General features: G+C 47.4%; 2 protein-coding genes across 2 annotated transcripts; one reads left to right on the plus strand and one right to left on the minus strand.

Annotated features, from left to right (window-relative positions):
- The first annotated feature begins 8,567 nt into the window (after positions 1 to 8,567).
- PAX4 (paired box 4) lies at positions 8,568 to 12,832 on the plus strand. The gene is given in 11 exon segments (XM_055307359.1): positions 8,568 to 8,580; positions 8,953 to 9,083; positions 9,373 to 9,588; positions 9,892 to 9,967; positions 10,548 to 10,673; positions 10,899 to 10,981; positions 11,340 to 11,409; positions 11,851 to 11,906; positions 12,174 to 12,315; positions 12,653 to 12,666; positions 12,668 to 12,832. Coding segments are annotated over 11 exon segments (1,092 nt in total).
- A 5,313-nt stretch (positions 12,833 to 18,145) lies between these two features.
- FSCN3 (fascin actin-bundling protein 3) lies at positions 18,146 to 23,280 on the minus strand. The gene is made up of 6 exons (XM_055307315.1): positions 23,140 to 23,280; positions 21,370 to 22,066; positions 20,916 to 21,034; positions 19,297 to 19,456; positions 18,650 to 18,820; positions 18,146 to 18,351 (listed from the first exon to the last, which is right to left on the minus strand). The coding sequence occupies exons 1-6, from the start codon at positions 23,278 to 23,280 to the stop codon at positions 18,146 to 18,148; spliced, it is 1,494 nt and encodes a 497-aa protein (XP_055163290.1).
- Positions 23,281 to 24,176: the final 896 nt, after the last annotated feature.

Consider the following 24,176-nt stretch of genomic DNA (forward strand, 5'->3'; position numbering starts at 1 on the left):
ACCTATCTTTACACAGCTTAATCTCTAGATAGGGTGACTTCTGTTGGGCTTGAGCAGGTGTTGCTTTGGAAGCCTTTGGAGGCACAGTAAAGGTAAGAGCTCTGGATTTCTGAGACAGAGATGAGATCCTTATCCTTAGAGAATTTTCTTCCCCATTGCCTTTGAGTCTTACTAAGCAGTGGAAACTTACCTGAGCTGGAGCACTGAGCTTTCTTATGTAGGACCCTTGACAGATCTAGTTTCAGGGATGGTTAGCTTAAATTAACACAGTCCCTGCTCTGCCCTGGGCCTGGCCAAGCCCCTGCAACCATCAGAAAGCATACAGACAAAGACCTTGGATCATTGATGACTTTTGTTCCTCATTCCCTCCCTTTCAAAAATGAAAAACTTTTACTGTATTTCAAAGGCAGCTGAAAGATAGCCGCCCAATTATCTCCCAAGTTAGGTGACTCTAGGTCAGAGAAGGAATTTCATATAATAGGCTTCATGAACCTGGAGATCAGAAGGGTCAACTGAAGAAGCATAGAGGCAGAAATGACAGGAATGCAGACTACAGACAGCAAGGGTGGGGCTGGGAAGCTTCTAGACTAGAGCTACAGAACTCGGTCAATAGATAATGTGATTACCTACTGGTGCCTAACAGTAGTAGTAAGAGCAGTAGTAACAATAATAATATAATACTTGTATGGAATGTCCTTTATATATACATGTATATATATGTAATACAACAGTCCTATGGAGTAAGCACTGCTATGGTCCCATTTTATAGATGTGGAAAGCTGAAGATGTGGAAAACAGAAAGTTTTAAGATGTAAGCCCACAAAAAGCAAGCTCTGAAAGGGTTAGGATTTGTCTTTCTTTATTATTTTTAATTTAATTTAATTTAATTTAATTAATTTCCAGTATAGTTAACGTACAGTGTTATATTAGTCTCAAGTATAAAATATAGTGATTCAGCAATTCCATATATCACCCAGTGCTCCTCACAAGTACACTTCTTAATCCCTGATTTCATCTGTCTCCCCCTCCCCCGGCCCCCTCCCGCTCAACCATCAATTTGTTCTCTGTAGCTGAGTCTGTTTCTTGGCTTCTCTCTCTCTCTTTTATCTTTGTCCCCTTGCTCATTTGCTGTGTTTCTTAAATTCCACATATACTGAAATCATACGGTATTGGTCTTTCTCTATTAACTACTGCTATCCCAATGCCTGGCACATAGTAGGTGTTCAATAATTATTTGTTAAATTAACAGTTAACTGGCCCAAGATCATGTAGATATCATGGCAGAGACAGGTTAGAAATTGAGGTTTGATGGTTTTAAAGGTCCTGCTGCTAATTACTGAGTCATACTGTCCTGGATGCAGTGACAGGAGATGCATTTTGTGTGTCTCTCAGCCTGAGTTACATCTCCTTGGCAGACCCTGCCCTCACTCTCAAAGCTGACTATCCAAGAGAATACTTCCCAACTCATGGTAGGAGACCAGCATTAATTACCCTAATGACAAAGAATGGTAAAGAAGCTACAAGAAAGGAAAACTGAAGACCAATATGTCTAATTAAATGAAAAAAATCCTTAACAAAGTATTAGCAAATTGAATCCAACAATGTATAAAAAGAATTATATACCATGACCAAGTTGATTTATTCCACGTATGCAAAGCTAGTTCAACATTTAAAGATCAATCAGTATAATCCACCACATCAATAGGCTAAAGAAAAAAAATTATGTCAACTGATGTAGAAAAAGCATTTAACAAAATCCAATACCCAGTCATGATAAAAACTCTCAGTAAACTAGGAATACAGGGGATCTTCTTCAACTTGATAAAGAACATCTACAAAACCTATAGCTTTGTTTCATCAGTCGTAACATGGGGGATGTTGAATGCAGGAGACTATATATGTGTGGAGGGCAGGAGGTCTGTGGGAAATCTCTGTCTCTTCCTCTCAGTTGTACTATCAACTTAAGATTGCTCTAAAAAAAATGAAGTCTGTGAGTATGGTGATTGTCTTCTTAGATACAAGTAAGATATAATCCATGAAAGAAATAACTGATAAACTGGATTTCAGTGCAATTAAAAACTTCTGCTCTTTGAAAGACAATGTCAAAAAAATTAGAAGATAAGCCACAAACTGTGAGAAAATATTTGCAAAAGATACATCTGATAACTGTTATCCAAAATGTACAAAGAACTCTTAAAACTCAACAATAAGAAAACAATCTGATTAAAAATGAGCCAAAGACCTTAACAGATACATCACCAAAAAAGATACCCAGATGGCAAATAAGCACATGACAAGATAATCCACATCAAATGTCATCAGGGAAATGCAAATTAAAACAACAATGAGATACCACCACACACTTACAGAATTGCCAAAATGAGAGAGGAGAGAAAAATCTTCTGGGCAGAAGAAATCCAAATAATTTATGTAGGTGGTCCACCCTCAAGCGGAAAGCATAACTCACCTCCCCATTCCTTGAGTGTGAGTTGTGCATAAGGACTTCCTTCAGAAAAGCACTGTGTGGGAAGGAGGCACAAGAGTGACTTCAGTGGAGACACCTGACAGACACTACCACAACCAGGTGATCAAAGTCAACATCAACAGTGATGTCATCATTTGACAGCATATACTCTTAACATGATGCGATAGGAATGACACTTACCTTCTGTGGTCTTTTCCCTCAAAACTCATAAGCCCAATCTAATCATAAGAAAAACATCAGATGAATCCCAATTGAAGGCCACTCTACAAAATACTCGACTCTTCAAATTTTTCAGTTATCAAAAACAAGAGAGTTTGAGAAAGCTGCCCCAGCCAAGAGGAGCCTAAGGAGACATGGTGACTAAATGTAATGTCCTGTATGGGATCCTGGAAGAGAAAGAGGACATTAGGGAAAACCTGAGGAAATCTGAATAAAAGATGGATTTACTAATAATGTGTCAGTGTTGGCTTCTTCATTACAAGAAATATACATACTAATGTAAGATGTTAATAATAAGGGAAATCGAACATAGGGTGTATGAGAACTCTATGTATTATCTTTAAAGTCCTCTGTAAATCTAAGACTGTTCTAAAAAATAAAGTTTATTGAAGTGTATTTAAAAAATGGACTGCTATCTGCCTTCCCAGATCCTCTACCCCACGCAAAGTGGAAGAGGGGAGGAGGAGGGAAGCTTTGCGAGGAGGAGGGAAGCTCTGACAGAGCTAGCAGGCTCCGGGGAACAGACTGAATTTCAGGTTTCTGGGTGGGTGTGAAAACCCCAGCTGGGCCGCAGCTTCCCCACCCGGGCAGGGCTGGCGCGCGCGCGGCCCGAGGACACATTGTCCACAGGCGGCGGCAGAGCATCACCGACCGCCCCGGCCGGCTGCAGCCGGGGGCGCACGGTGCCGGTCCCGGCGCCTCTGGGCTGGGCTCTTCCTAGCCTGCCCTTGTATCCCCTTGGGTTTCCTTGCCTGGCCTTCTGGGTGCTAGGCTTTAATTCTGGAACTCCCCAGCTCTCTTAGGGAAGTGCAGACTCACCACCCTCCCCTGCAGAGCCCAGTCCTGAGAGAACCTTGGGGAGGAGTTGAGCTCAGAAGCTAGGGGCTCTTGGAAAAAAAGAGGAGGAAAGGAGGCATTTTCGGTGCCCCAGTTCAAAGCCACAGTTGGGAGGACAGGTTGTTACTGCTTCCCTGGCGCATTCAGAGGGAGGGAGCCAGGTAGCCGGCCTTCTAGAAACACAATGGAAAGTGCAGGATTTGCAGGTGTTAAAGCTTGGTCTGGGTAGACAGAGCAGGATAACTACCTAAAGCTTTGGGGGTGGGGAGGGGTTGCAACTTCCACATCCAGCTTAGGAATAGCCAGGGACCTTGAAGATTCCCCGTGCTTTCGTAGCAAGGAAACTGCTCTGACAGTAAACGGAGACGCATTTGCCAGAGAGTGGCGTTGGAGAGGTGGCGCAGCGCAGTGCGCTCTGGAAAGCTGAGGGCTGGCCAGAGAAGGTTCTTGCTGAAGAGAGGGAAGATGGGAGACAGGACCCCACAGCCAACTAACAGCTGCCACAGGGAGGGGGTGGAAACAGCCTGGAACTGGTGTTACCTTCCCCAGTGAGTGCCAGAAACCCTGGCTGAGGTGTCAGACCAAAGCCGCCGTCACCGCTGGGTCTCTGCACTGGCTGCCCGTGCCCTCTCCAGCTTTGCGCACGGGCCTGTCTTGTCTTCTGGCCCTGTGAGGAGGTCAGGGGAATTCCTGCCCCCTCCCCTGAGGACAGATCTTTTCCACAGCCACCAGGCTTTATTCTAGGAGGTCCCGAGGGCAGAAGAAGCCAGCAGTTAGGGCTTTACATCAGGACGAGCGACAGACTAGAATGGCCATGGGCCGCCTGGAGAGGGGCGCGCAGTCTGGCTGGCGGGTGGCAAGACCTCAGAGTTAATGTATAATTTCGAGCAGATGGCGGGGGCTGGTGGCAGCCTGGGCCCAGCTAATGAGGGACAATTAGCCCCAAACCTGGTGAGGGAGGTTGAGAGAGTCAGACAGTGAGGGCAGATATTTGCTTCTCAAACAGTCTGGTGCGCTGGGCAGAGGGCTGAGTGGCTGAGCCTTTGGGCTGGCTAGGCCCCCCTGCCAGGGCCCTTCCTCTCTTCTCCCTCCCTCCATCAACTCTAGGTCGAAAGCCTCTGTTTGTTCAGACCCAAGATCCCGTTGTAAAGGCGGGGGGGGGAGAGGGTAGTTTATGGGGGAAATCGCTGCCACCACCATCTGCCAGGGCTTGTCCCCTTTCCCCCTGACACCCCTATCCCCACCCCTCATGCAGCTGTCTATGGGAATAGCAGGTCAGGACACAGAGCCTTGTGCCCCCAGACACAGGGGCAGATGTGAGGGGGAAGGGCTGAGGCAGGAAAGGAGGACTAAGAGCAGGGCTTCCATGGGACTTACATGAGACCCTCTGTCACCCAGGCATGGCTGAGTAGAGTGAGCAGCAGTTCCAGATGCCCAGGGATTAAATGGGCTCCATAGGTACTAGTGTATGTGCCACCCTGCCCATGGTGCTGAAGCCAACTGCTACAGTTTCCCCTTGTGGCCCAGGGCTCTAGGCCAGCCTGAGGAGGCTGGAGGGGGCTGCAAGAGGAGAGGTCATATAGAACACCCATTTCTATGATACATTTGGCCCTGCTTTGAGAACAAGCGTTCTCTACCTTAGGATCAAGCTGAATATACAACATCCACACCTAATCTCCCCCCCCCAACGTGAAATCCATTTTTCCACTCTCTGGGTCTAGCTTTATTGCTCTACACCCTGCTTACTTTCAGCTTGACTTCTGAGAGGGTTTCACAGAATCCAAGGTATGGAATGGACCCAAAGGACTTTCCATGTTGGATTATTCATAAAGGATCTGCACAAGACCATGGTGGCAACAAAGCTTCCATCACTAGAGCTATGTTTCACTTCCAAGCACCCCACTCCACAAGAATCACCTAGCCAGCTCCTGGTTTACCCCACCCCAACAATGATCCATATAACTTGTGGTGTCCTCTGTGGGCACAGGAGCATCATTCATGACATGGAGTTTAAAAGCACCAAATCATTAGTGGAATGGAGCCTGATAATATCTAGAGATGGAAGAAGAAAACCAAGTTGCACACCTCCTCATAAACACCCCATCTGCATCCTAACTACCCTAGAGGTTCATTGCCATCACCACTATTGCCAGGGTTCTATAGTCCAAGGTGCCCCTATTTCTAAAATTCATCCTTGGTGGCACCTCAGTCAAGGAGTCAACTGGAGTATTGGTGAAGATGCTCTGTGGAGAGAGCTGGTGCTATGTGACACATGCTTTTCTACATGTACCATCATTCTCTCAGAGATTTAGGAGCTAACTTGGCCAATATTAGATATCAGTCTATATAACCAATTATCTTTTATAGTAATATACACAAGACCCAGGAATTGACCCCCAAACTCTGGCATGTGCATTCTGGCTGGAAAGCTGTCTGTGGTTCTAGATGTCACCCTTGGCTTCTGTGCATTCAAAACATTGAGGATACAGTCTGAAATTCCCCCATCTTCTATATTCCCCAATCCCTTCAGGAGTTCTGGCCCTTGAGTGGGTGCGCTTGAGGGTGGCAGGTAAACACCAGGTGGGCTCTGAGGACTTCCCATGGAAGGACAGAATGGGTTGTTGGCTGTGGTTTGCTCTGCCTCAGGGCCAGTGTCAGTCAGCCCCATGCACAACTCCCTCCTCCTCTCTCCTCTGCTCATGGCCTGTGACATCACTGGCTGCTCCCAGAAGGCTGCCCTCTGCTTCTGAGCACGGGCTCTCTGTAGCTCTGGACCCCCTGGCAGGACTGAAGCAGGAGCAGAGTGGAGGCTGTTACTAGGACCAGACCACCATCACCCCTGGAGCCTGCAGGGGTCTCAGGAGTCCAGCATAGGAGACTGAGATCATCCTACTGAAGCACCCACCTCCTTACCTCCACACAGGTAGCTCACCTGCAGGCTCATTGTCTGCTCTGCCTCCCATGCTGTCTCCATGTCTTTGTGTGGCCAAAACCAACTTCCCTCCTTTGTCTTTGCAGCCTTGCACCCTCCTGCCCCTCCAACTCCCTACCCTGCTTTCCCATCTTGTGAGAACCAGCTCTTTTATCAGACAAGTTATGAATGTTGGGGAGGAGTGGGGTGGCTGTTGGGAATGGAGTTTCTGTTTGTGAATTTTACATTTGGACCTGACTGAGGTTTGGATGTTGAACCCAAGTCCCCATTCCTCCTCTGAGTTCTGGTCACTTAGAGGGGACATAGTCATAGCAAAGTTTTGGCTGATATCCTGAGCTCACATCCCCTGCCCTGGCAGAGCCCTTTCTATTTCCATCTTGACTCTCTTCTCTTTTGGTGGCAATTACACAAACATGAAGCAGGGGTAGGGGGCAGAGAAACAGCCCCAGGAATAGAAGCTGGAAATTTTGGCTTCCAATGAGGGACTGGCTTCTAAACCTCCTTGAGTTTTACTCCCTGGGTGGCCCCCTGATTTGTGGGAACCCCAATCTGTGCCTCAGATTTCTTTTTGGAAAGATCTCTGCCTTCTATCCTGGCTTTCTGGAAAGATGAGAGCTTGAAGGGGGAACATGTCTCCACCTCCTTGGGGAGGAGTGAGTAAAAGCGAATTCAGCCACTGAGTTAAAAGCAACTCCAGATTCCATACTCTGTGGGTTCTTTGTTTCACCTGTGCTGGTCTCCTCTTCCCGGCTGCTCTGTAATCTCTTGGGGGGCAAAAACCTTGTTCCTTCTCTTTTCACTCCCTTCATCCTGAACAACCAACAATATACTAATGGTTACTACTTTATTCAGAAAAGAATTGCAGATTAGTGAGCTGAGCCAAGATGGCATAGTTATTACAGGAAAGGTCTCTGCATGAGCTATTTTCTGGGGTGACCTCTAGCCCTACCAGGTTTGCAGGTGAGAAAGGAGGTGGTTTCTACTCCTGTTACTCCCTGATAAAAGCAAGAAAGGCATGGTGGCCCATGATCTGCAACCTTTGCTGGTCAGACTCTCTTGTGCTCACAAGGTATTGTGCGTCAGCATGCTGCTCACTCCTGCCCCTCACTCTCTTCCTTCAACATGTCTTTCCTAAGTGTTAGTTCAATGAGTGATCCCAGAAAATTGGTCTCTGAGAGTGAAGCTGCTTCACTGCAAGATCTAGAACTCTCCAGAGTTAATAGGAACCAACAACCCCAGCAGGTTAGAAGATGTCAAGAGATGTTTCTTCCAAGAGAAACCTGGACTTCATGCTTGTTCATCTTTACTTCCAGTGGGTGGGACCAGAGCCTCAATGCCCAGGGGTGGAGCTGAGCCGCCATGTTTCCTCAGAGCTTCCTGGAGAGTATAAAAGAAAAAAAATCAGGAGCAAGACCCTTCCATGAAGTGCTCTGAGGAAAGCTCTGTGGTTGGTGGTTTGGAGAAATTAAGCTTGGGAGCTGCCTGATAGTGAAGGCAGTCTTGAACCTAGTCTCTAGCCTCAGACCAGAGCAAATGGGATCTTTAGTCACTGATGCCCTCTTCTGGCTGGGCAGAATATTATAGATTTTTGGGTTTTGACCCAGTTGAATCTGAACTTAGGAGGCCCAAGTATATCACCCAGGGCTGAGAAGGCTTTTGAGGGGTCAGAGACAACAGGCGCTGACTTGTAAAAGGGAAAGCCTGAACATTTGTAAGCATAATCCTTTTCTATTTCCCTGACCCCTTATGATGGCAAGTATGAGAAATGAGAGCCTTCCTACCCTCTCTCCCACCCTTATAGGACATCCAGAAAGATCTAGTCCTCTGCTGGACTGGTGATATGTTAGTTCATCACTGAAGGGTATAAGTAGAGAGAATTTGAATTTTCTCAGTCAACCTGCTTGCAAATTTGAGAAACCTGACCCTCTATCACAAAACACTACAACCCAAGACCACCATGAGCCAGAGACTTCACCCAAATAATTGCGATCATTGCAGACCCAACCCCAAGACCAAAGAAGGAGCTCCTCGGAGGAATTCTTTTCTCTAGTCTTCCCAGTCCCTGCCCTTCTGTGAAGAGGGTTGGCCGGGAACATGCCGCGGGATGGTAAGACACCTGGGAGAAGTGGGAAGAACAGGTTGGCGTAAGGAGGGAGGAAATACCTCAGGGCCCTGCTTCCCTCCACCACTTTCCGTGCCCTTGGCTGGTGTTCTGGGGGAGCCTCATCCAGTAATTTCCTTCCTGCTCCACCTTGCTTCCCTTAGATCACAGGGGTCAGTGTAAGTGGCCTCAAAGCAAAGGCTCACCCATGAGCCATCTCCCAAAGAAAATGGGAGCTGGGGAGTTTCAGGGGAGGACTTTCTCTGTGATGGGAAGCCAGACTAGAGCAGCCTGAGTAACCCTCCCCAAGAGAGTCCTCCATGCCACAGGTGCGCTGGGGAGAGGGGAGATGTGTGGATGCCTCCTTCTTATGCCCAGGGATCAGCAGTGTGAATCAGCTGGGGGGCCTTTTTGTGAATGGCCGGCCCCTGCCCCTGGATACCCGGCAGCAGATTGTGCGGCTGGCAGTCAGCGGGATGCGGCCCTGTGACATCTCACGGAGCCTTAAGGTAGTATGGTTTACCTGGTGATGGGGTCAAGAAGCAGGGACAAAGCACCCTCCTAAGGCAAGTGTGAGGCTGTTGCAGACTTGGAGGGCTTTGGGGGCTTGGGCTACTTCCTAGGAGACCCTCTTGGGGTCCAGGGTAGGGATCTTTAGGCTCTCAAAGGTGTCACTGAATTCTCAACTCTGCAGCCTGGGGCATTAGGTCTCACTGCCTTGTAGCCTCCTTCTGCCCCAGGGACGCTCACCCTCTGCCCATCATGCCATCACCTGTCCCTGCTTCTCACCCGACCCAGGTATCTAATGGCTGTGTGAGCAAGATCCTAGCACGTTACTACCGCACAGGTGTCTTGGAGCCCAAAGGGATTGGGGGAAGCAAGCCACGTCTGGCCACACCCCCTGTGGTGGCTCGAATTGCCCAGCTAAAGGGTGAGTGCCCTGCCCTCTTTGCTTGGGAGATCCAACGCCAGCTCTGTGCTGAAGGACTCTGCACCCAGGACAAGACTCCCAGTGTAAGTGCTCTCCCCTGCCTGCACCAGGGCTGGCAACCTGGCCATCTGGGGAGAAGACCCCTTCTTATTTGGCAATGAGACCATCCCAGGCTGGGGAGGCAAGGCTGATGGGCTCTCTTTTGAAAAGTGGGGTCGTGGGACAAGAGAGTAAAAGAAAGCATGGGAAGAGAGGAGGCTGCACTGGGAATGATGTGTGGGCCTAGAGAGAGGAGAGAAAGGTTATTGGGGAAATATCCTCAGGATCTAACTAACCCTGGGTCTGTGCACCGTCTCCCCACTCAATACACACGCCAACACCCCCAGGTCTCCTCCATCAATCGAGTCCTGCGGGCACTACAGGAGGACCAGAGACTGCCCTGGGCACAGCTCAGGTCTCCAGGTGGGTCTTGGCACTGCCCCCAGGGATGATCCGAGCAAATGTAAGAATATTACAGTTTGCAAAGCCTTTTTTTTTATTCTCTCCTGGATCACCCTCACAAAAAGACAATAAGGAGGGCCCGGCAGGGAGTATTGTTCTCTCCTGGCAGAAGAAAATTGAAGCTCAGAGAAGGGAAGTGACTTACCCAAGTCGTTGGCAGGTCCTGGAACAGGACTCAGGCCCCTTGGCCCTCAGATTCACAGGATCTACTGAGGAAGAGGAAGGACTGGACCTTCCATGCCCTCCCTCTGCCTCGAGAACAGCTTCTCAGAGCACACTTCAGGTTCTGTGGGATCATGCAACCTGGACCAACCTTGCTGCTATTTCCCCAAACACCAAGCATGCACCCAACCATGGCATTGAGTGTTCCTCCCCCTAAGTGCCCTGCAGTAACTTCCAAGGAGCTGTGAATGTTCTGCTAGCATGGCTCTGCTCTTATACCCATACTGTCCCCTGTCCACAGCCCCAGGGGCTTGGGAACCCCATGGGAAGAGAAGAATCACTATCACAAACAACCATAAGCCATTGTCCGCCTTTACAGCTGTTTTAACTCCAGTTCCTCACACGCCCCATAGTGGCTCTGAGACTCCCCGGGGTCCCCACCCAGGGACTGGCCACCGGAATCGGACTATCTTCTCCCCAGGCCAAGCCGAGGCGCTGGAGAAAGGTGCCAGGGCTGGGGCAGACAGTGGGTGAGAGGGTGCTTGGTGTGACCCATGGAGGCAAAGCCCTGTGGCCTGTGGGCAAGGCTGAGAAGCAGAGGCTGTAGGTGGCCCTGCCCTGGGGAGGAGGGTAGTGTGGGATTGTGGCCGGTGCAAGGAGCCTGAGGGGGGAGACCCCAGGCCTTGTTCCTCTCTGCATGCCCTCACTGTGCAAGCCTCAATCTCTGCAGAGTTCCAGCGTGGCCAGTATCCTGATTCGGTGGCCCGTGGGAAGCTGGCTGCTGCCACCTCTCTGCCTGAGGACACGGTGAGGGTGAGTGAGCTCTGCCACACACGGGGCACAAACTACAAGAATCCAGAGTCTGTATGGAGAAGGCTTTGAGTTCTGCTGAGGTGGAGAAGGGCGCTGGAAGGTGGAAACAGATCTGTGTAGCCGAAATCAGACACAAGACCCTCCTTGTTCTCCTTCTGCTAGTTGCTCTCCTCTCCTCCCCACTCCAAGCCTTTGAAGTGAGGAAGAGGACAGAGAACAAAGGCCAGAGCAGGGAGGGAGGATGTCAGGTCTGAGGACAGGGCTGTGCTCTGGGTCTAGACCAGGAACATGTGATGAGAGCAGTAGGGGCCAGGCAGTGGGGAGCACAGCCAGGTCCACTGTCTCTGCCCTCCTTCAGGTCTGGTTTTCCAACCGAAGAGCCAAATGGCGCCGACAAGAGAAGCTCAAGTGGGAGATGCAGATTTCAGGTGATTTCTCTGCACATCTGTCCTTTCATCCATCCACTCACCTACCCACCAATCCTTGCATGTATCCATGCACTTACCTATGCATCTATCCACCCACTCGTCCATCCGTCCATCCATCCATCCATCCATCCATCCATCCATCCATCCACCAAACATTTACTTGGTATCTTCCATGTGCAAGGCCATGTTAGATGCTTGGCATTCAGTCTCTGTTCTTCAGACCTACACTGTTCCCAGTTTACCATCTCTGAGATTTAGTCCTTCTTCCCCCGTTTCCCAAGGCTCTGCCTTAGAGAGGAGGCTGTTTAGGGTCATAGCATCCCTCTCCTCTCATCCCTGCCGTAAGTTGCTGGCTTTCCTAGGACCTCCCAGCTACTCCCCACTACTCCCCACTCCCTAGACCCATTACTCCTTCTGAGTGGATCTGCTCTCACCTTGTAGGTGCTTCCCAGGATCTGACTCTCCCGAGTGCCTCCCCAGGGACCACCTTTGCACAGGTATCCAGGAAGAGAGGGGCGTTTGTGAACTGGGGAGACAAGAATTCACTGCTTCTGCCATTCCCAGTGAGCCTGAGCTAGAATTCCTGACTGCTCCAGGTTCCTACACTGCACACTTTAGAAAAGCCCCATCCTCATAGTCTACCCTGTGAATGCTGCCCTCCTGAGTGGTACAGGATACAGCCAGAGGCAGAGGGCTGCCTTAGAACCCCAGGTCTGCTGAACAGGAGCCATCACTGACACCTGGGGGTCTCTTACTTTTTCTAGCAGTCCCCTGGCAGTGTGCCCACAGCAGTCCCACCTGCCCTGGAATCCTTGGGTCCCTCCTGCTATCAGCTGTACTGGGAGACATCACCAGACAGGTGTCTGAGGGACACCCCACCCCAAGCCTCTCTGAAGCCATGCTGGGGTAAGAATCCACAGGCCAGGCCTCACTCCTGCACAGTGTGGGGAGGGCTTACTCTATGACCTACAAGAAGGCATGGATCTTCAGTTGGGGTCATCGAGAAATCTTGACACAGCTTTCTTCTTTCCTTGCATGGCTTACAAGGTTGGACACTAGAACCCCCTGGCCCTAAGTCTCTAGCGTCACTGAGAGCCTTAGCAGGAAGAGGGGATGGGATTGGGACTTGAGTATATATGTCCCCAGGGGAGAGAACTGAGGTCTGTCCCTCTTCCCACCAGTGACTTTGAGGGCTGGGGTGACAGCAACAAATGCAAACTCAGCCTCTTTTTTGTCCCTGTAGGTTACCTGCCTCCTGCAGCCGAGATCCCTGGATTCAGTACTGCTCTGCCACCCTTGCCCTTCCTTCCATTGCCTCCATTACCAGTCTTGGTGCCCCTTAGACCTTGCTCTGGCACAGCCCCCCACCCCTGCAAAGCCTGGCATGAGGGAGGAGGGTCAGGCTGGGAAGGAGATAGGGTGAGGAGGACCTAATCCTGCCCAAGCAGATTATTGCTGCCCCTTCCTTCCTGTGACTCTTTCTCATCTGTGGACCTGGCTCCGCCTCACTGCCTCTCCAATGCAGCACCGGGGCTGGAGAAACCGTGCCCACCCACTACTCACGCTGACCTTAAATGGCTCCTAGTTGGCAAGAATAAAAGCATTTTTTAAATTAGCAGTAGTTCCTGTTAGTGTTTATCCCATGAACATTCATACTCCCACCCCTACGTTTAAGAAAGTTTGCTCTATCTATCTACCTATCATCTTTATCTTCCTATATCCCTATCTTCTAATCCATCTAATCTATGTATTTATCTATGATCTATTTATACATGTAATTATGTATGTGTGTTTCTAATTATCACCTATTTAATGTATCTATGTCTATGTAACTATCCAATCTGTCTAATCTATATATTTAACTATCTGTGTATATATCTACATATGTACGTATATAGATATGATCTATAATAGTGTTTGGGTACTCATGCACCCATATGCACACGCACCCACACACCCATACACTGATCATGGCATGTCACCCCTAAGTCCCCAACAGACATTCCCCTAAAATAAGGAACTTTTCTTAGATAATTACAACATCTAAAAAAAATTTACAATAATTCCTTTATCTAAGAAAATACACATTACTTCCTTAATTGCATATGTATTTTTTGCAAAGCAGCACAGCGGAAATGCCATTATTCATACTCTGCTTGCCCACATGCTCCTGGGGCATGTTTGCTTGGTTCTTCTTGGCAGTAAGTTCCAAATCTTCTCAATTCTGTCTCCCTTCAGAGAAATCTCTAGGCTCCTCCTGGGAAGCCTCGGTATGTAGTGAAAGAGAAGAATACAGGGAAAAGAGGGTGAAGAAAGGGATATTTTGAATGGGGGATGGGCTCATCCCTCCCAATTTTTGCCCTTTTGGTGGGCTGGGGATAGAATGATGATGATGTGAAGCAGGATAAAAGGAGTGGGGGCAAGTTTGTTTTCTCCCATCTGGGAGGAGTACTCATCCAGAAGTTATCTTATCAAAAACTCTAGTGCTGTGCTCTTCAGTAAATAGCCACCAATCACACTGGATATTTAAATGTAATTAAAATTAAGTAAAATGAACAATTCAGCTCCTTATTCACACTAGCCACATATGGAATGGCCAATAGTCACAGGTGTCCCATGGCTACTGTATCAAAGAGTAAACATTATAGAACATTTCCATCAGCACAGAAAGTTCTGTGGGACAGTATAGCTCTAGAATGAAATTCCAAGAGTGGTGGAGTACACCCTGCCCCTGCCCTGCTGACAGACTGCCCAGGAAAATGAGTGAAGTTTTGTGGGATGACAATCCGCACAGGACAATCTAAGAACAAGCCATTCACTTAGCAATGGGACTCATGTCAGCCATGGAGGGAGCTGCCAGCTGAGGCTCCAGGGCCAAATACAGTCAAATGGAGGATGAATGCCCACTTGTGGGGAATGGGAGATAAGAGACTATGTGTAGGGTATGTGTGCACGTGTGTGTATTTCTGTGCATATGCAAGCTCATGCATCTAAATTTGTACATGCATTTATGGAATGCCGAGGAAGAGAAGAATCTCTTAATCTTTAATCTACATTAAATGACCTCTAAGGTCCTATCTCTCTGGAGGGTGTTGTGTATTCCACTCCATATCTTTGGCCTGTTCTCAACTTTCTCTTGGAAAGAGATGCCCTGGTCTCTAGTGTTCTTTAGCCTCACTTGCTAGATTAAAATTTTTACAGAATTATTTTATATCTCTTGAGGAGAAACATACTTACAAAAACCTGAGGTCATTTTCTCTATGAAAATGGAATCTCTTTCATGTTGTGATATTAGCTTCTTTTCTCAATAGATTTAAAAACCAGGCACTCATTATAGTATGATGCAATTTCCCAAAAGTTGGGGTCAGGCATCACTGTTGGTATTTGAGAACATTTTAGGAGGCATATAGACACTGCTTTAAATAACATTTAGTCAGAAATGAGGAAATTATTCCCCTTTTGACTCCTTTTCAATTCTGATTGTATTGATGAGAAAACTTTCACTTTGATTCTATTTTTTAGTGCCTCTGTAACAGTTGTAAATCTTTTTTGTAACAGAGGGAAAGGGAACCTCAGGTTCTGAGCCTTGGGCAGGGGAGGGAAATCTAACTAGAATTTGATAACATCACTTTGTTTTCATTGTATTTATTTTTAAGTCGCTTTCTATTTATGGCAAGTGATTTCTCATTTTCCATTTTATGATAGTGATTAGAATATTCCTTTCCAATTAAAAGTACTTAAGAGTTCTATGTCAATAAAGACATTGATAGAACAGATAGTAGATAGATGAAGGCCAAAGTTATAAAGACAGTACAAGAGTGATGGTCATTGTGGAAGCTCTGTTTTGATGGAAAGAGTAATGGATATTATAGTCCATTCTAATCAAAGAATTGAATCAGAACTCCCAGTCATGGGACTTTGGGCAAATCACTTCAGGTCCCTGTAAAAAAAGGTGGGCAGTGATAGGGATAGTACTCATCTTGCCCAACTGATGAGATCAAAGGTAAGGATAAAGCAGGATATTTGGTAAACTTCATGGGGGATCAGGAGGGGGGCCTTATAGCCATAAGGTGTGTCATTACAATGACCCTGTGCCCATAGGACTCATAATACTTCATTCTTTCAAAACCAAAAGGACATCTAATTATTTCTGGATTCTGAGTCCTTCAGGGCAAAACTGGCTCCTTATGGGATTACTGGAAAAATTATGTTGGTCCTGGCAGGGATGGGGAAGATGAATGGAAGAACTGGTTACCATTTGGTCTTGCCTCTTTTGGATAGAACTTGGAGTGGCCTGAGGCCTCTGTCTACCCACATCAAGACCTCTATTCCGTACTGAAGAGCACAGCACACAGGGGTCTTGGGGGTGGCCTTTTGAGATGTATTGTTGCCCGAAACAGGTGTTTTGCTAAACTGGGTAGGGAAAGTAGTGTAACAGACATTCTCATGGATCTTGACTTTGAGGTTCCTGTTGTGTTTAGTGCAGTAGTTTCTCCTGGAAGATTTGGATTTCCATAGGTGGCATCCCATTGGCCTGAGAAGGTAAGGGGAAATAGAAACTTTCAGTCAATCATTTGCTCATCTTGGGCTTTTAGGAAAAATCTGGTAAGATCATCTGGGAAAAGATGGAATAAAGTGATTTTCTCCATTCTTTTTTTTTTTTAAGTTGGATCCACACCCAGCATGGAGCCCAACACAGGGCTCAAACTTATGACCCTAAGATGAAGACCTGAGATGAGATCAAGAGTCAGACGCTTAGCCAACTGAGCCACCCAGGCGCCCTGTTTTGCCGTGCTTGATGAAGATTACACAGATGTATGTGAAGTTAATTTATAGGAAAAGGTAGTACAAATTCTTTTTCTAATCAAATTAATGGTGTAAAAAATACCATCAGAGTCCAAAGGGGTACTATATTCAAGAGATAAGATTTACTAAGAATTCAATTGGATCAGGAAAGACTTCTGATAGACTACAGTGCATTAGGCACCAGGCTGTTTACTACACATCTTGTAATCATTATCTCACATTACATAACAATCCTATGAGATAGATACTGTATTCCCATTTCACCAACAAGGAGCAGGCTTTTGAGAGGTTCATTTTTCCAGGGTCAAACAAAAAGTTTAACTGATAAAAAATCTAATTAGAATCCAGTTCAATATCCAAGAATGAGCTCTAACCACTATGATACCTTGTCTACTAGAATGTCAGGCCTGGAAGGAGCCTGAGAAATTTAGTTCAATTGAAACCCTTCATGGAACAGATAAGAAAACAAGCCCAGTGGGATTTCATTTGATTTTTTCCAGTTTGGCCATAGTAAAGGGTTTGTGTAGAATACCAGTAGAAAATGCAGGAAAGGAGTGAACATATATATTGAGGGTCTACATCTTGATTCATAGTTACTTAACCTTCATACCACCCTATGAAGTAGATATTGCTCCCATTTTACAGATAAGGAAATAAAGCCCAGAAATGTTAAAGCAAATTCCCTGAGGTTCCAAGATATCAAAATCAAAGCTCTTCTTCCTATAACATCCTTATGATTTTCCAAGCCAAGGAAGCGAGGTCAACTATGAAGAAATACTAAGAGCAATGAGGTATCCTAAAGTGTTGTGAATAGGGAATGATGAATTAGAGACAGCACTTTAGGAAAGTGACCTTGATGTGAAGAGATTGGATGGGACGGATCTGGAGTTAGGAAGTGCTGCTGAGGAGTCCTTATATTGCAGTAGAGGCTTTGGGTGAAAAACCTGGATCTACACAGTAGCAAAGGTAGTTAAGAAGGAACAAGCACTAGCGATGCCTGGGTGGCTCAGCTATTGGACGTCTGCCTTTGGCTCAGGGTATGATCTCAGTCAGGGGATCTAGTCCTGCATCAGGCTCCCCACAGGGAGCCTGCTTCTCCCTCTGCCTGTGTCTCTGCCTCTCTCTGTATCTCTTATGAATAAATAAATAAAAATAAAAAAGATTTAAGAAAGAACAAGCACTCAAGAGGCATTAAGGAAGTACCCAAGAATTTCCAGGGTTCAGTGAAGTCATTGGAATGAAAAGGAGGAAAGAGAGATGGTGCTGAAGTCTTTTTTTTTTTTTTTTTTTTTTTGTGCTGAAGTCTTGATGCAGAGCATTTGGGAGGACAGCAATGCCCTAGATGGCCTTGGGGAACTTAGGAAGAATCATCTTTGGAGGGGAAGGTGAGGAGGCTGATTTTGAGGGGATGGCAGGACAAAGTCAAGTCAGCTGTAAATCAGGAAGTTGGAAAGGGAAGAGGTTAAAGATCAGGACAAGGGTCAGAGTTGCAGATGAATATTTGGAAGCCATCAGCACTACAGGGATCCAGGGGTGTAGGAGCAGAAAGTGCATAGGATAGAAAGCATACCCTCAAAGTTATCTGTCTTCCCTAAAAATGGGGCAAAACTCTGCGTCTTAACAAAGAGAGATAAACACACGAGTACCCCTGATTCTGTCCCCTGCAAGCTTGCCTGCACTCACATGTCAGTGTGGCACAATAGTGAGAGACCTAGATCTGATTTCCCCTCCTTTCTCCAGCAAGTCTGCGTTTAGAAGCCCTGAGAGGAAGGGCACAGATTTGGAATAAATGTCCTGAGTTGATCAAGCAGCTGTGGGACAGAAGTCAGTCCACTGGTGTGTTTTTGTCTCATTCTCCCCCACATCCCTTCTTTTCTTGCCCCTCAGCTCCTGCTCTTCCACCTCCAGGTCCTTACCCACTTAATCTTACCTAAAACTCCCAAATACACTCTTTGGTAATCTCTTCGCTGTCTGCCAACAGGGTGCCACTTCGGTCGGATCGCATGTAGAAGCCATTGGGTGCCAGCACTGTGAGCAAGTTGCTCCCATGAAGCTCTATACAGAAGTTGAGAGCAAACTTTCCCCAAGGGCGAAAGGTACCAAAGGATGTTATTGACCAGAAGGATCCACCCTGTGCTGGGGAGGAAAGGGTGAAGGATGAAGCCCTCCAGCGGGTATAGCCTGAGGAGGCTCCTGAGAAGCATGCCACCCCTCCCTAACTACCCTTCCCTGCTTGTGTTGGCAGGTGCCTCTATGAAAATGCAGGAGGGCTTGGTTTTGTTCTGCCAACCCATTCTGGGGGCCTTGAAGTGTGAAAACAAACAAAAACTCCGTTTCTGATGAGTAGGCTCTGAGCAGCAGGTCCTGAAGTCTGAGTTGGGGGTAAGGCAGGACTGGACTGTGAACCCAGGGATGAAAAAGAGGAGCTCCTCACCCTGGAAGTGGTAGATGCCCTGGCGGCAAGGCAGCAGGTGAATGCTGTCGGGCTGATCCATATTGCACTTCATTAGGTCGTGTTCTGATGAGGTGCCCACATACCCATAACGACCTCGCAATACAAGGAAGCGACGGTTAGCTAATCGAATCCCAAATTCCTCATTTGGGCCTGAAAGAAATAGAATGGAGTTATCTGGATGAGCAACTTCTAGATTCTTTCCCAAATAGAAGCAGGAAAAGGGACACTAATTGCAGAGTGTTGTCAACATTTTAAGAATTAGTGAATGCCTACTATGTGCCAGATCTTAGGCTAGGCGATTATGGAATGTTTATGAAAGCACTTAGTACAGTGTGAAGCCCGAAATTTTAATCTTCTTTCTTCCTGCAAGATGTGTGAATCTGTTTAATTTTCATGATAATCCAGTGAGGCAGGCAGGTTGGATATCACCTCCATTGATAATGGAATCAGTGAAACTGAGGCTCAAAGGAGTGTTTGCTCAAAGGAGTGATGACAAAAATTCAGTGACACAGCAAATATACAGACCTAAATCTTCTGGTCCCAACTTCAGTGCTCTATTATATCCCAGCTCCCCCTTAAAGCATCTCTGACTTGGAATAACCTGGTGAAAGGGCTGTTCTACTCACCTGGAATGGTGGCATTGGCCATCAGCAGGCCATTGTCCACAATGCCTAAGAAGCGTCCATTAGGAGCCTGCAGGATGATCTTGCCACAATTCCAGTGCACGCGGAAGAAGGTGTCAGACTCCATTGGGTGTCCATTAGCCACCACTGTCCTGTGGCGCCTCTGGAGAAATTATAGGGAGCAGAGAAGGGAACAAGGACAAAATCTCAGCTTTCTTCCCATCATCTTTATTTCTAGACCCTTTCCTACATCTCACCCACTAGCCTTCTTCATTCTCCCAGGGCATGCTTTATGCTTTCACATTGTTTTTGGAAAACATATTATGACCTCAGCTCTCCCACTTCCCCAGTCTTTGCTATATCCCAGAGTCCATTATCAAAAAGGGACTTGGATATCCACATGGAGAGAAATAAACCTTGGCCTACACTCCAAAATCATTTCAAAATACACATAAAAATGAAAATGTCTAAAAGAAAACATAGGAGAAATTCTTTGCAATGTTGGAGCAGTCAATGATTTATTAGGACAACAAAACCAGGGGGTCCCTGGTGGTTTGGCGCCTGCCTTCGGCCCAGGGCATGATCCTGGGATCCAGGATCAAGTCCCAAATCAGGCTCCCTGCGTGGAGCCTGCTTCTCCCTCTGCCTGTGTCTCTGCCTCTCTCTCTCTCTCTCTCTCTCTCTCGTGAATAAATAAATAAAAATCTAAAAAAAAAGGACAACACAACCACTACTCTTTCATAAAGTGGAGAGATTGAACTTCATCAAAATTAATAACTTGCTGCTCAAAAGACACTATTAAGCAAATGAAAAGGCAAGCCACTGACTGGGAGGAAACACTTAAAATACATACATTTGGCAAAGAACTTGACTTTAGAACATAGAAAGAACTCTTACAACTCAATAATAAGATAAGCAACCCAATGACAAATGGGCAAAATATTTGAAGAGACACCTCATGGAGAAGACACAAATGGCCAATAAGCACATGAAAAGATACTCAACATTATGAATTATAAGGGAGATGCAAATTAAAGCCATAGTAAGATGCCACTACACATCCATTAGGTTGGCTGAAATTAAAAACACAGACAATACCCAGTGTTTATGAGGATGTGGAGCAATTAGAGCTCTCATACATTATTGGCAAGAATGTAAAATAGTATACTCACTTCAGAAAACGATTTAACATTTTCTTAAAAATATAAACATGGGGTGCCTCGGTGGCTCAGTCAGCTGAGCCAGCTTTGGCTCAGGTCATGATCCTAGGATCCTGGGATGGAGCCTTGAGCCTTGTGTGGGTTCTCTCTCCTTCTGTCCCTGCCCCCCAATCACGCTCTCTTTCTCTCTCCCTGTCTCTAGCATGGTCTCTCTCAAATAAATAGAATCTTTAAAAAGAATAAAAATATAGATACACATTTATCACATAACCCAGTATTTCTACCCCTATGTATTTGCCTAGGATAACCGAAAATATAGGCCCACAAAAAAACTTGTACACAAATGTTCCTAGCAACTTTATTCACAGCATCTGCTCACCTGCCTTAAAGAAGGAGAAAGTATGTCTAGAATGGGAGGCTCAGGTATTAAGGGTTCTCTTGCTCAGAAGGCAAAGGTCTCACCTGGGCTAGGTAGCAGCCATTGGCTGCACGAAGCTGCAAGGTGGAGCTCTCATCATTGCATTCGAACTGGAACAAGGACATTGGGGTTACGTGCTCAGAGGCAGCATATATCTCAACATCTGAAGGGAAAGAACATGTCAGAAGAAGCCAGACTCTGGCCTCACCCTCAGTCTCAGTTCCTCCTCCACACTTCATGGCTGGGTTCCCTGTTTTCCCTCCTCAGCCTTCTCTGCCTTCTGTTGGACCGTAGGAGCCTGGAGAAGACCTAGGCGACTTTTCCCTGAAGCCCATGCCCTGCCTTATCACCCTGCTCCATGGCCTAGGAGATCCTGCTGGGACCCCAGGATCTTCCTTCTTGGGAGGTTCAAAAATCCTTACTGATCTTGAGCACATTTTTCTCTTTTCAGCAGCCAGCTCTCCCTCCCTCCACAGCTGTTTTGAACCCAGCACTTGCCATAAATGATGGAGAGGAACTTCCGAGTCTTTGACCTGAGGCTGACCCACGTCGGACAGCGCTGTAGGATGAACCACTCCTCGCCCCTGTGGGGATTGGAGCCCAGGCCCAGGAGCAGGCGTGCACCCTGTGGGTACAACATGCCTCCTTCTCCATCGCTTAGTGCCACAAGCCCTCCAGGCCGTACCTGCATGTGAAAAGCTGTCTGTGTTGAGGGTTGGGGGACGAGCCGGTCTAAGTGGGACAAAAAGAAGTGTGTTGAGGTCTCCAGGTGGTAGCATCCGTCTTGGAAATGCAACAGGAAGCCACATTCCTCTAGGCAGGGAACAGGTGCATCCACCCAGACGCGGCCCACAGTGGGGTCAGCCCGGGCATAGCAGTGGTTGACAGGGCTGTAAAGGATCACATGGACATGTAGGGCTGGCCGGGGCGTCCACATGTGGTAAGCTGAAAGCACCCTTGAGTTGCAGAACACATCCTCACCATCAGACTCCAGATAACGACCACTAATTATGCACTGGAGAGTCCACTTGCCATTGCGGTGGAAACGCAGTAGGAAGCATCCATGGTGACTGGTCCTTGGCCGGCCATAGCACAGACTGCCATCTGCCTCACACAGGAGGTAGAGGCCTTGCAAGCTCCTCAGTCGTACTACAGCCTGGGTGTCGTGCTCATTGCTCACCAAGATCTCCCAGGTCTGGAGGCATTGGGAGGGAGAAGAAAATGTACTACAGCCAAACGACTAGGCCAGGGAGTCCTACCACCATTACTCCTGGCCTAATCCTAGAACCTTCATGGGGACCAACCACCTTCCCCTCCACATCGGCCTCCGTGTTGACTGTCAGCTCTCCCGCTCTCTCATCCAACAGTAATCGAAAAATTTCGGGAGGTCTCGACTGCTGGAATCAGAGTACTACTCAAGATCCCAGGAGAAGTTCTAAATGTCTACCTCTTCTAGCTAACCAAAGGTAAACCTCTTTCTCTCTTACTTGGTGGCTTCCTTCAATACCTAATTTTCTAATTAGTGCTCTGGTTTAAGTTTTACTTTTCTCTTCCTCACTGTTGTCCCTGGATAGCACACTAGCTAACACTCCCATCCCCAGAGCCCACCTCTCCAGCATGGCAGGAGAAAATCAAGATCTCTTACAGGTGGGCCCAGGGTCCAGGGATAAGGATGGGAACACACACAGTTGAGATGCAATTGTCTGGTTCAGCTGTGATCAACCCTGTTGTAAACGAGAGCCTTGCTGCTACCTCACTCTGTAGTGCCATTGTGGGGTTGCTTACATCTCTCCCTAAAATGAAGAGCTTCACTCTCTTAGGGCTTTAGAGTTCCCCATTCCTAAACCACAACCAGAACAGCATCACCAGCCCTACAGTCCCTCCACCCATCCATCTTGCTCTGGACTCCCACAATTCTGCCTTCCAGCCTGGGCTCTTGACCTCTACTCATTGTGATGACACAACCACCCAGTGTTGGGGCAGAGGGAAGAAAGCAGCCAGAGAAGACAAGGCAGCAAGGGCTGAGCCTTTGCCCCTCAGAACAGGTTTAGAGAGGAGGAGACAGAGAGAAGGAAACCTGTGAGCAAAATCCTGGGGTAGGAGGGTCTCAGCCTAGTAGTGACAAAGGCTAGGAAAATGATTAGGTTGAAAGTGTACCCCAGGCACCACACACTCACACACATATGAAAGAAAGAGAGAGAGAGAGAATGTGAAAGAGCAAGCTTGGCCACTGGGAAAAACAACTCCAGTACAGGTTCGCTTTGTTACCTGTCTCCGGCCCAAACCCTTTGCAGTAGCAGTGACCGTATTCTTATAAGCCTCAGAAGTGAGGTAGGATCCTGCCCAGCTGATGAGCCCAACCCTCAGCTCCTCAGGGTTGGGTCTTCGTGTCCACTCCACCTCATCCATGGGGCCGGCACCACAGGTGATGACTCTGTCCGGCCCTGCCTTCCCCCCAGTGGTGCGGTTCCACAGGCCATAGGGCCTGGAATCAGGCCTGTAGTACCCACCAGAAGTTCCCGGAGAGAATTTCTCAGGCAGAGGCTGGCCTAGGGCCCAGCACCTCTGTGACCCGGGAGCATTGTGACTGTGAAGGCTGCCTCTTATCCACAGTGAGGAAAGGGCACTGGCCTGGCAATGTCAATTCACAGCCCAGAGGAAGTAGGTCTAGGGCTTCTGGCGTTAACCTCCCCACGCAACTCCAGACACCAAGGTAGGCTGAGCTGAGACTGGGAATCAGAATTTTGGCCTGTGCTGGCGCTCACCTGTGACTATAGGCAAACATCGTCTTCACTTGTTTCCCATTTTAATCACAGGATAAAAACCAGCCTCCTTCCTCCCTAGGAAGTAACTTCTGCTTGGCTCCCTTGGGACTCAAGTGTTTTTTTTTAAAGTTCAAGATATCCAGGAAAAATCTATTAACTTTTACAGCCCTTGGGAGAATGAGGCCAAAATGTCTCAGAAGGTACTTTTCAGGAAATGTGAGGAAACCCTAGATAGATAACCAGCAAGGATCAAATTACTCATATTCATCAGAAAGGGCTAGCTCAGAGCAGTGGAAGGAAAATGTTCTAGATGGGAAGAGCACTGGGCATCTCCCTCAGAATCCCCAGCTGCACTGCTGCTGGGCACATGGCTAGTGCACCCTTTCCCTCAAAGGGTCCCTGTTGGCCAACAGCCTCTGGGACTCACTTCTTACAAAGCTCATGGAGAAAATCAGTCCAGAACCTAGAGAAATTGACATGAAAGGAGAAAGGCAAGAAGAAATAATGGTGGTGATGGTAGGTTTTAAGCTTTGCTAGGAT

Source organism: Nyctereutes procyonoides, unplaced genomic scaffold (genome assembly GCF_905146905.1).
Source record: "Nyctereutes procyonoides isolate TBG_1078 unplaced genomic scaffold, NYPRO_anot_genome, whole genome shotgun sequence".
In the NCBI taxonomy this organism is placed as follows: domain Eukaryota; kingdom Metazoa; phylum Chordata; class Mammalia; order Carnivora; family Canidae; genus Nyctereutes; species Nyctereutes procyonoides.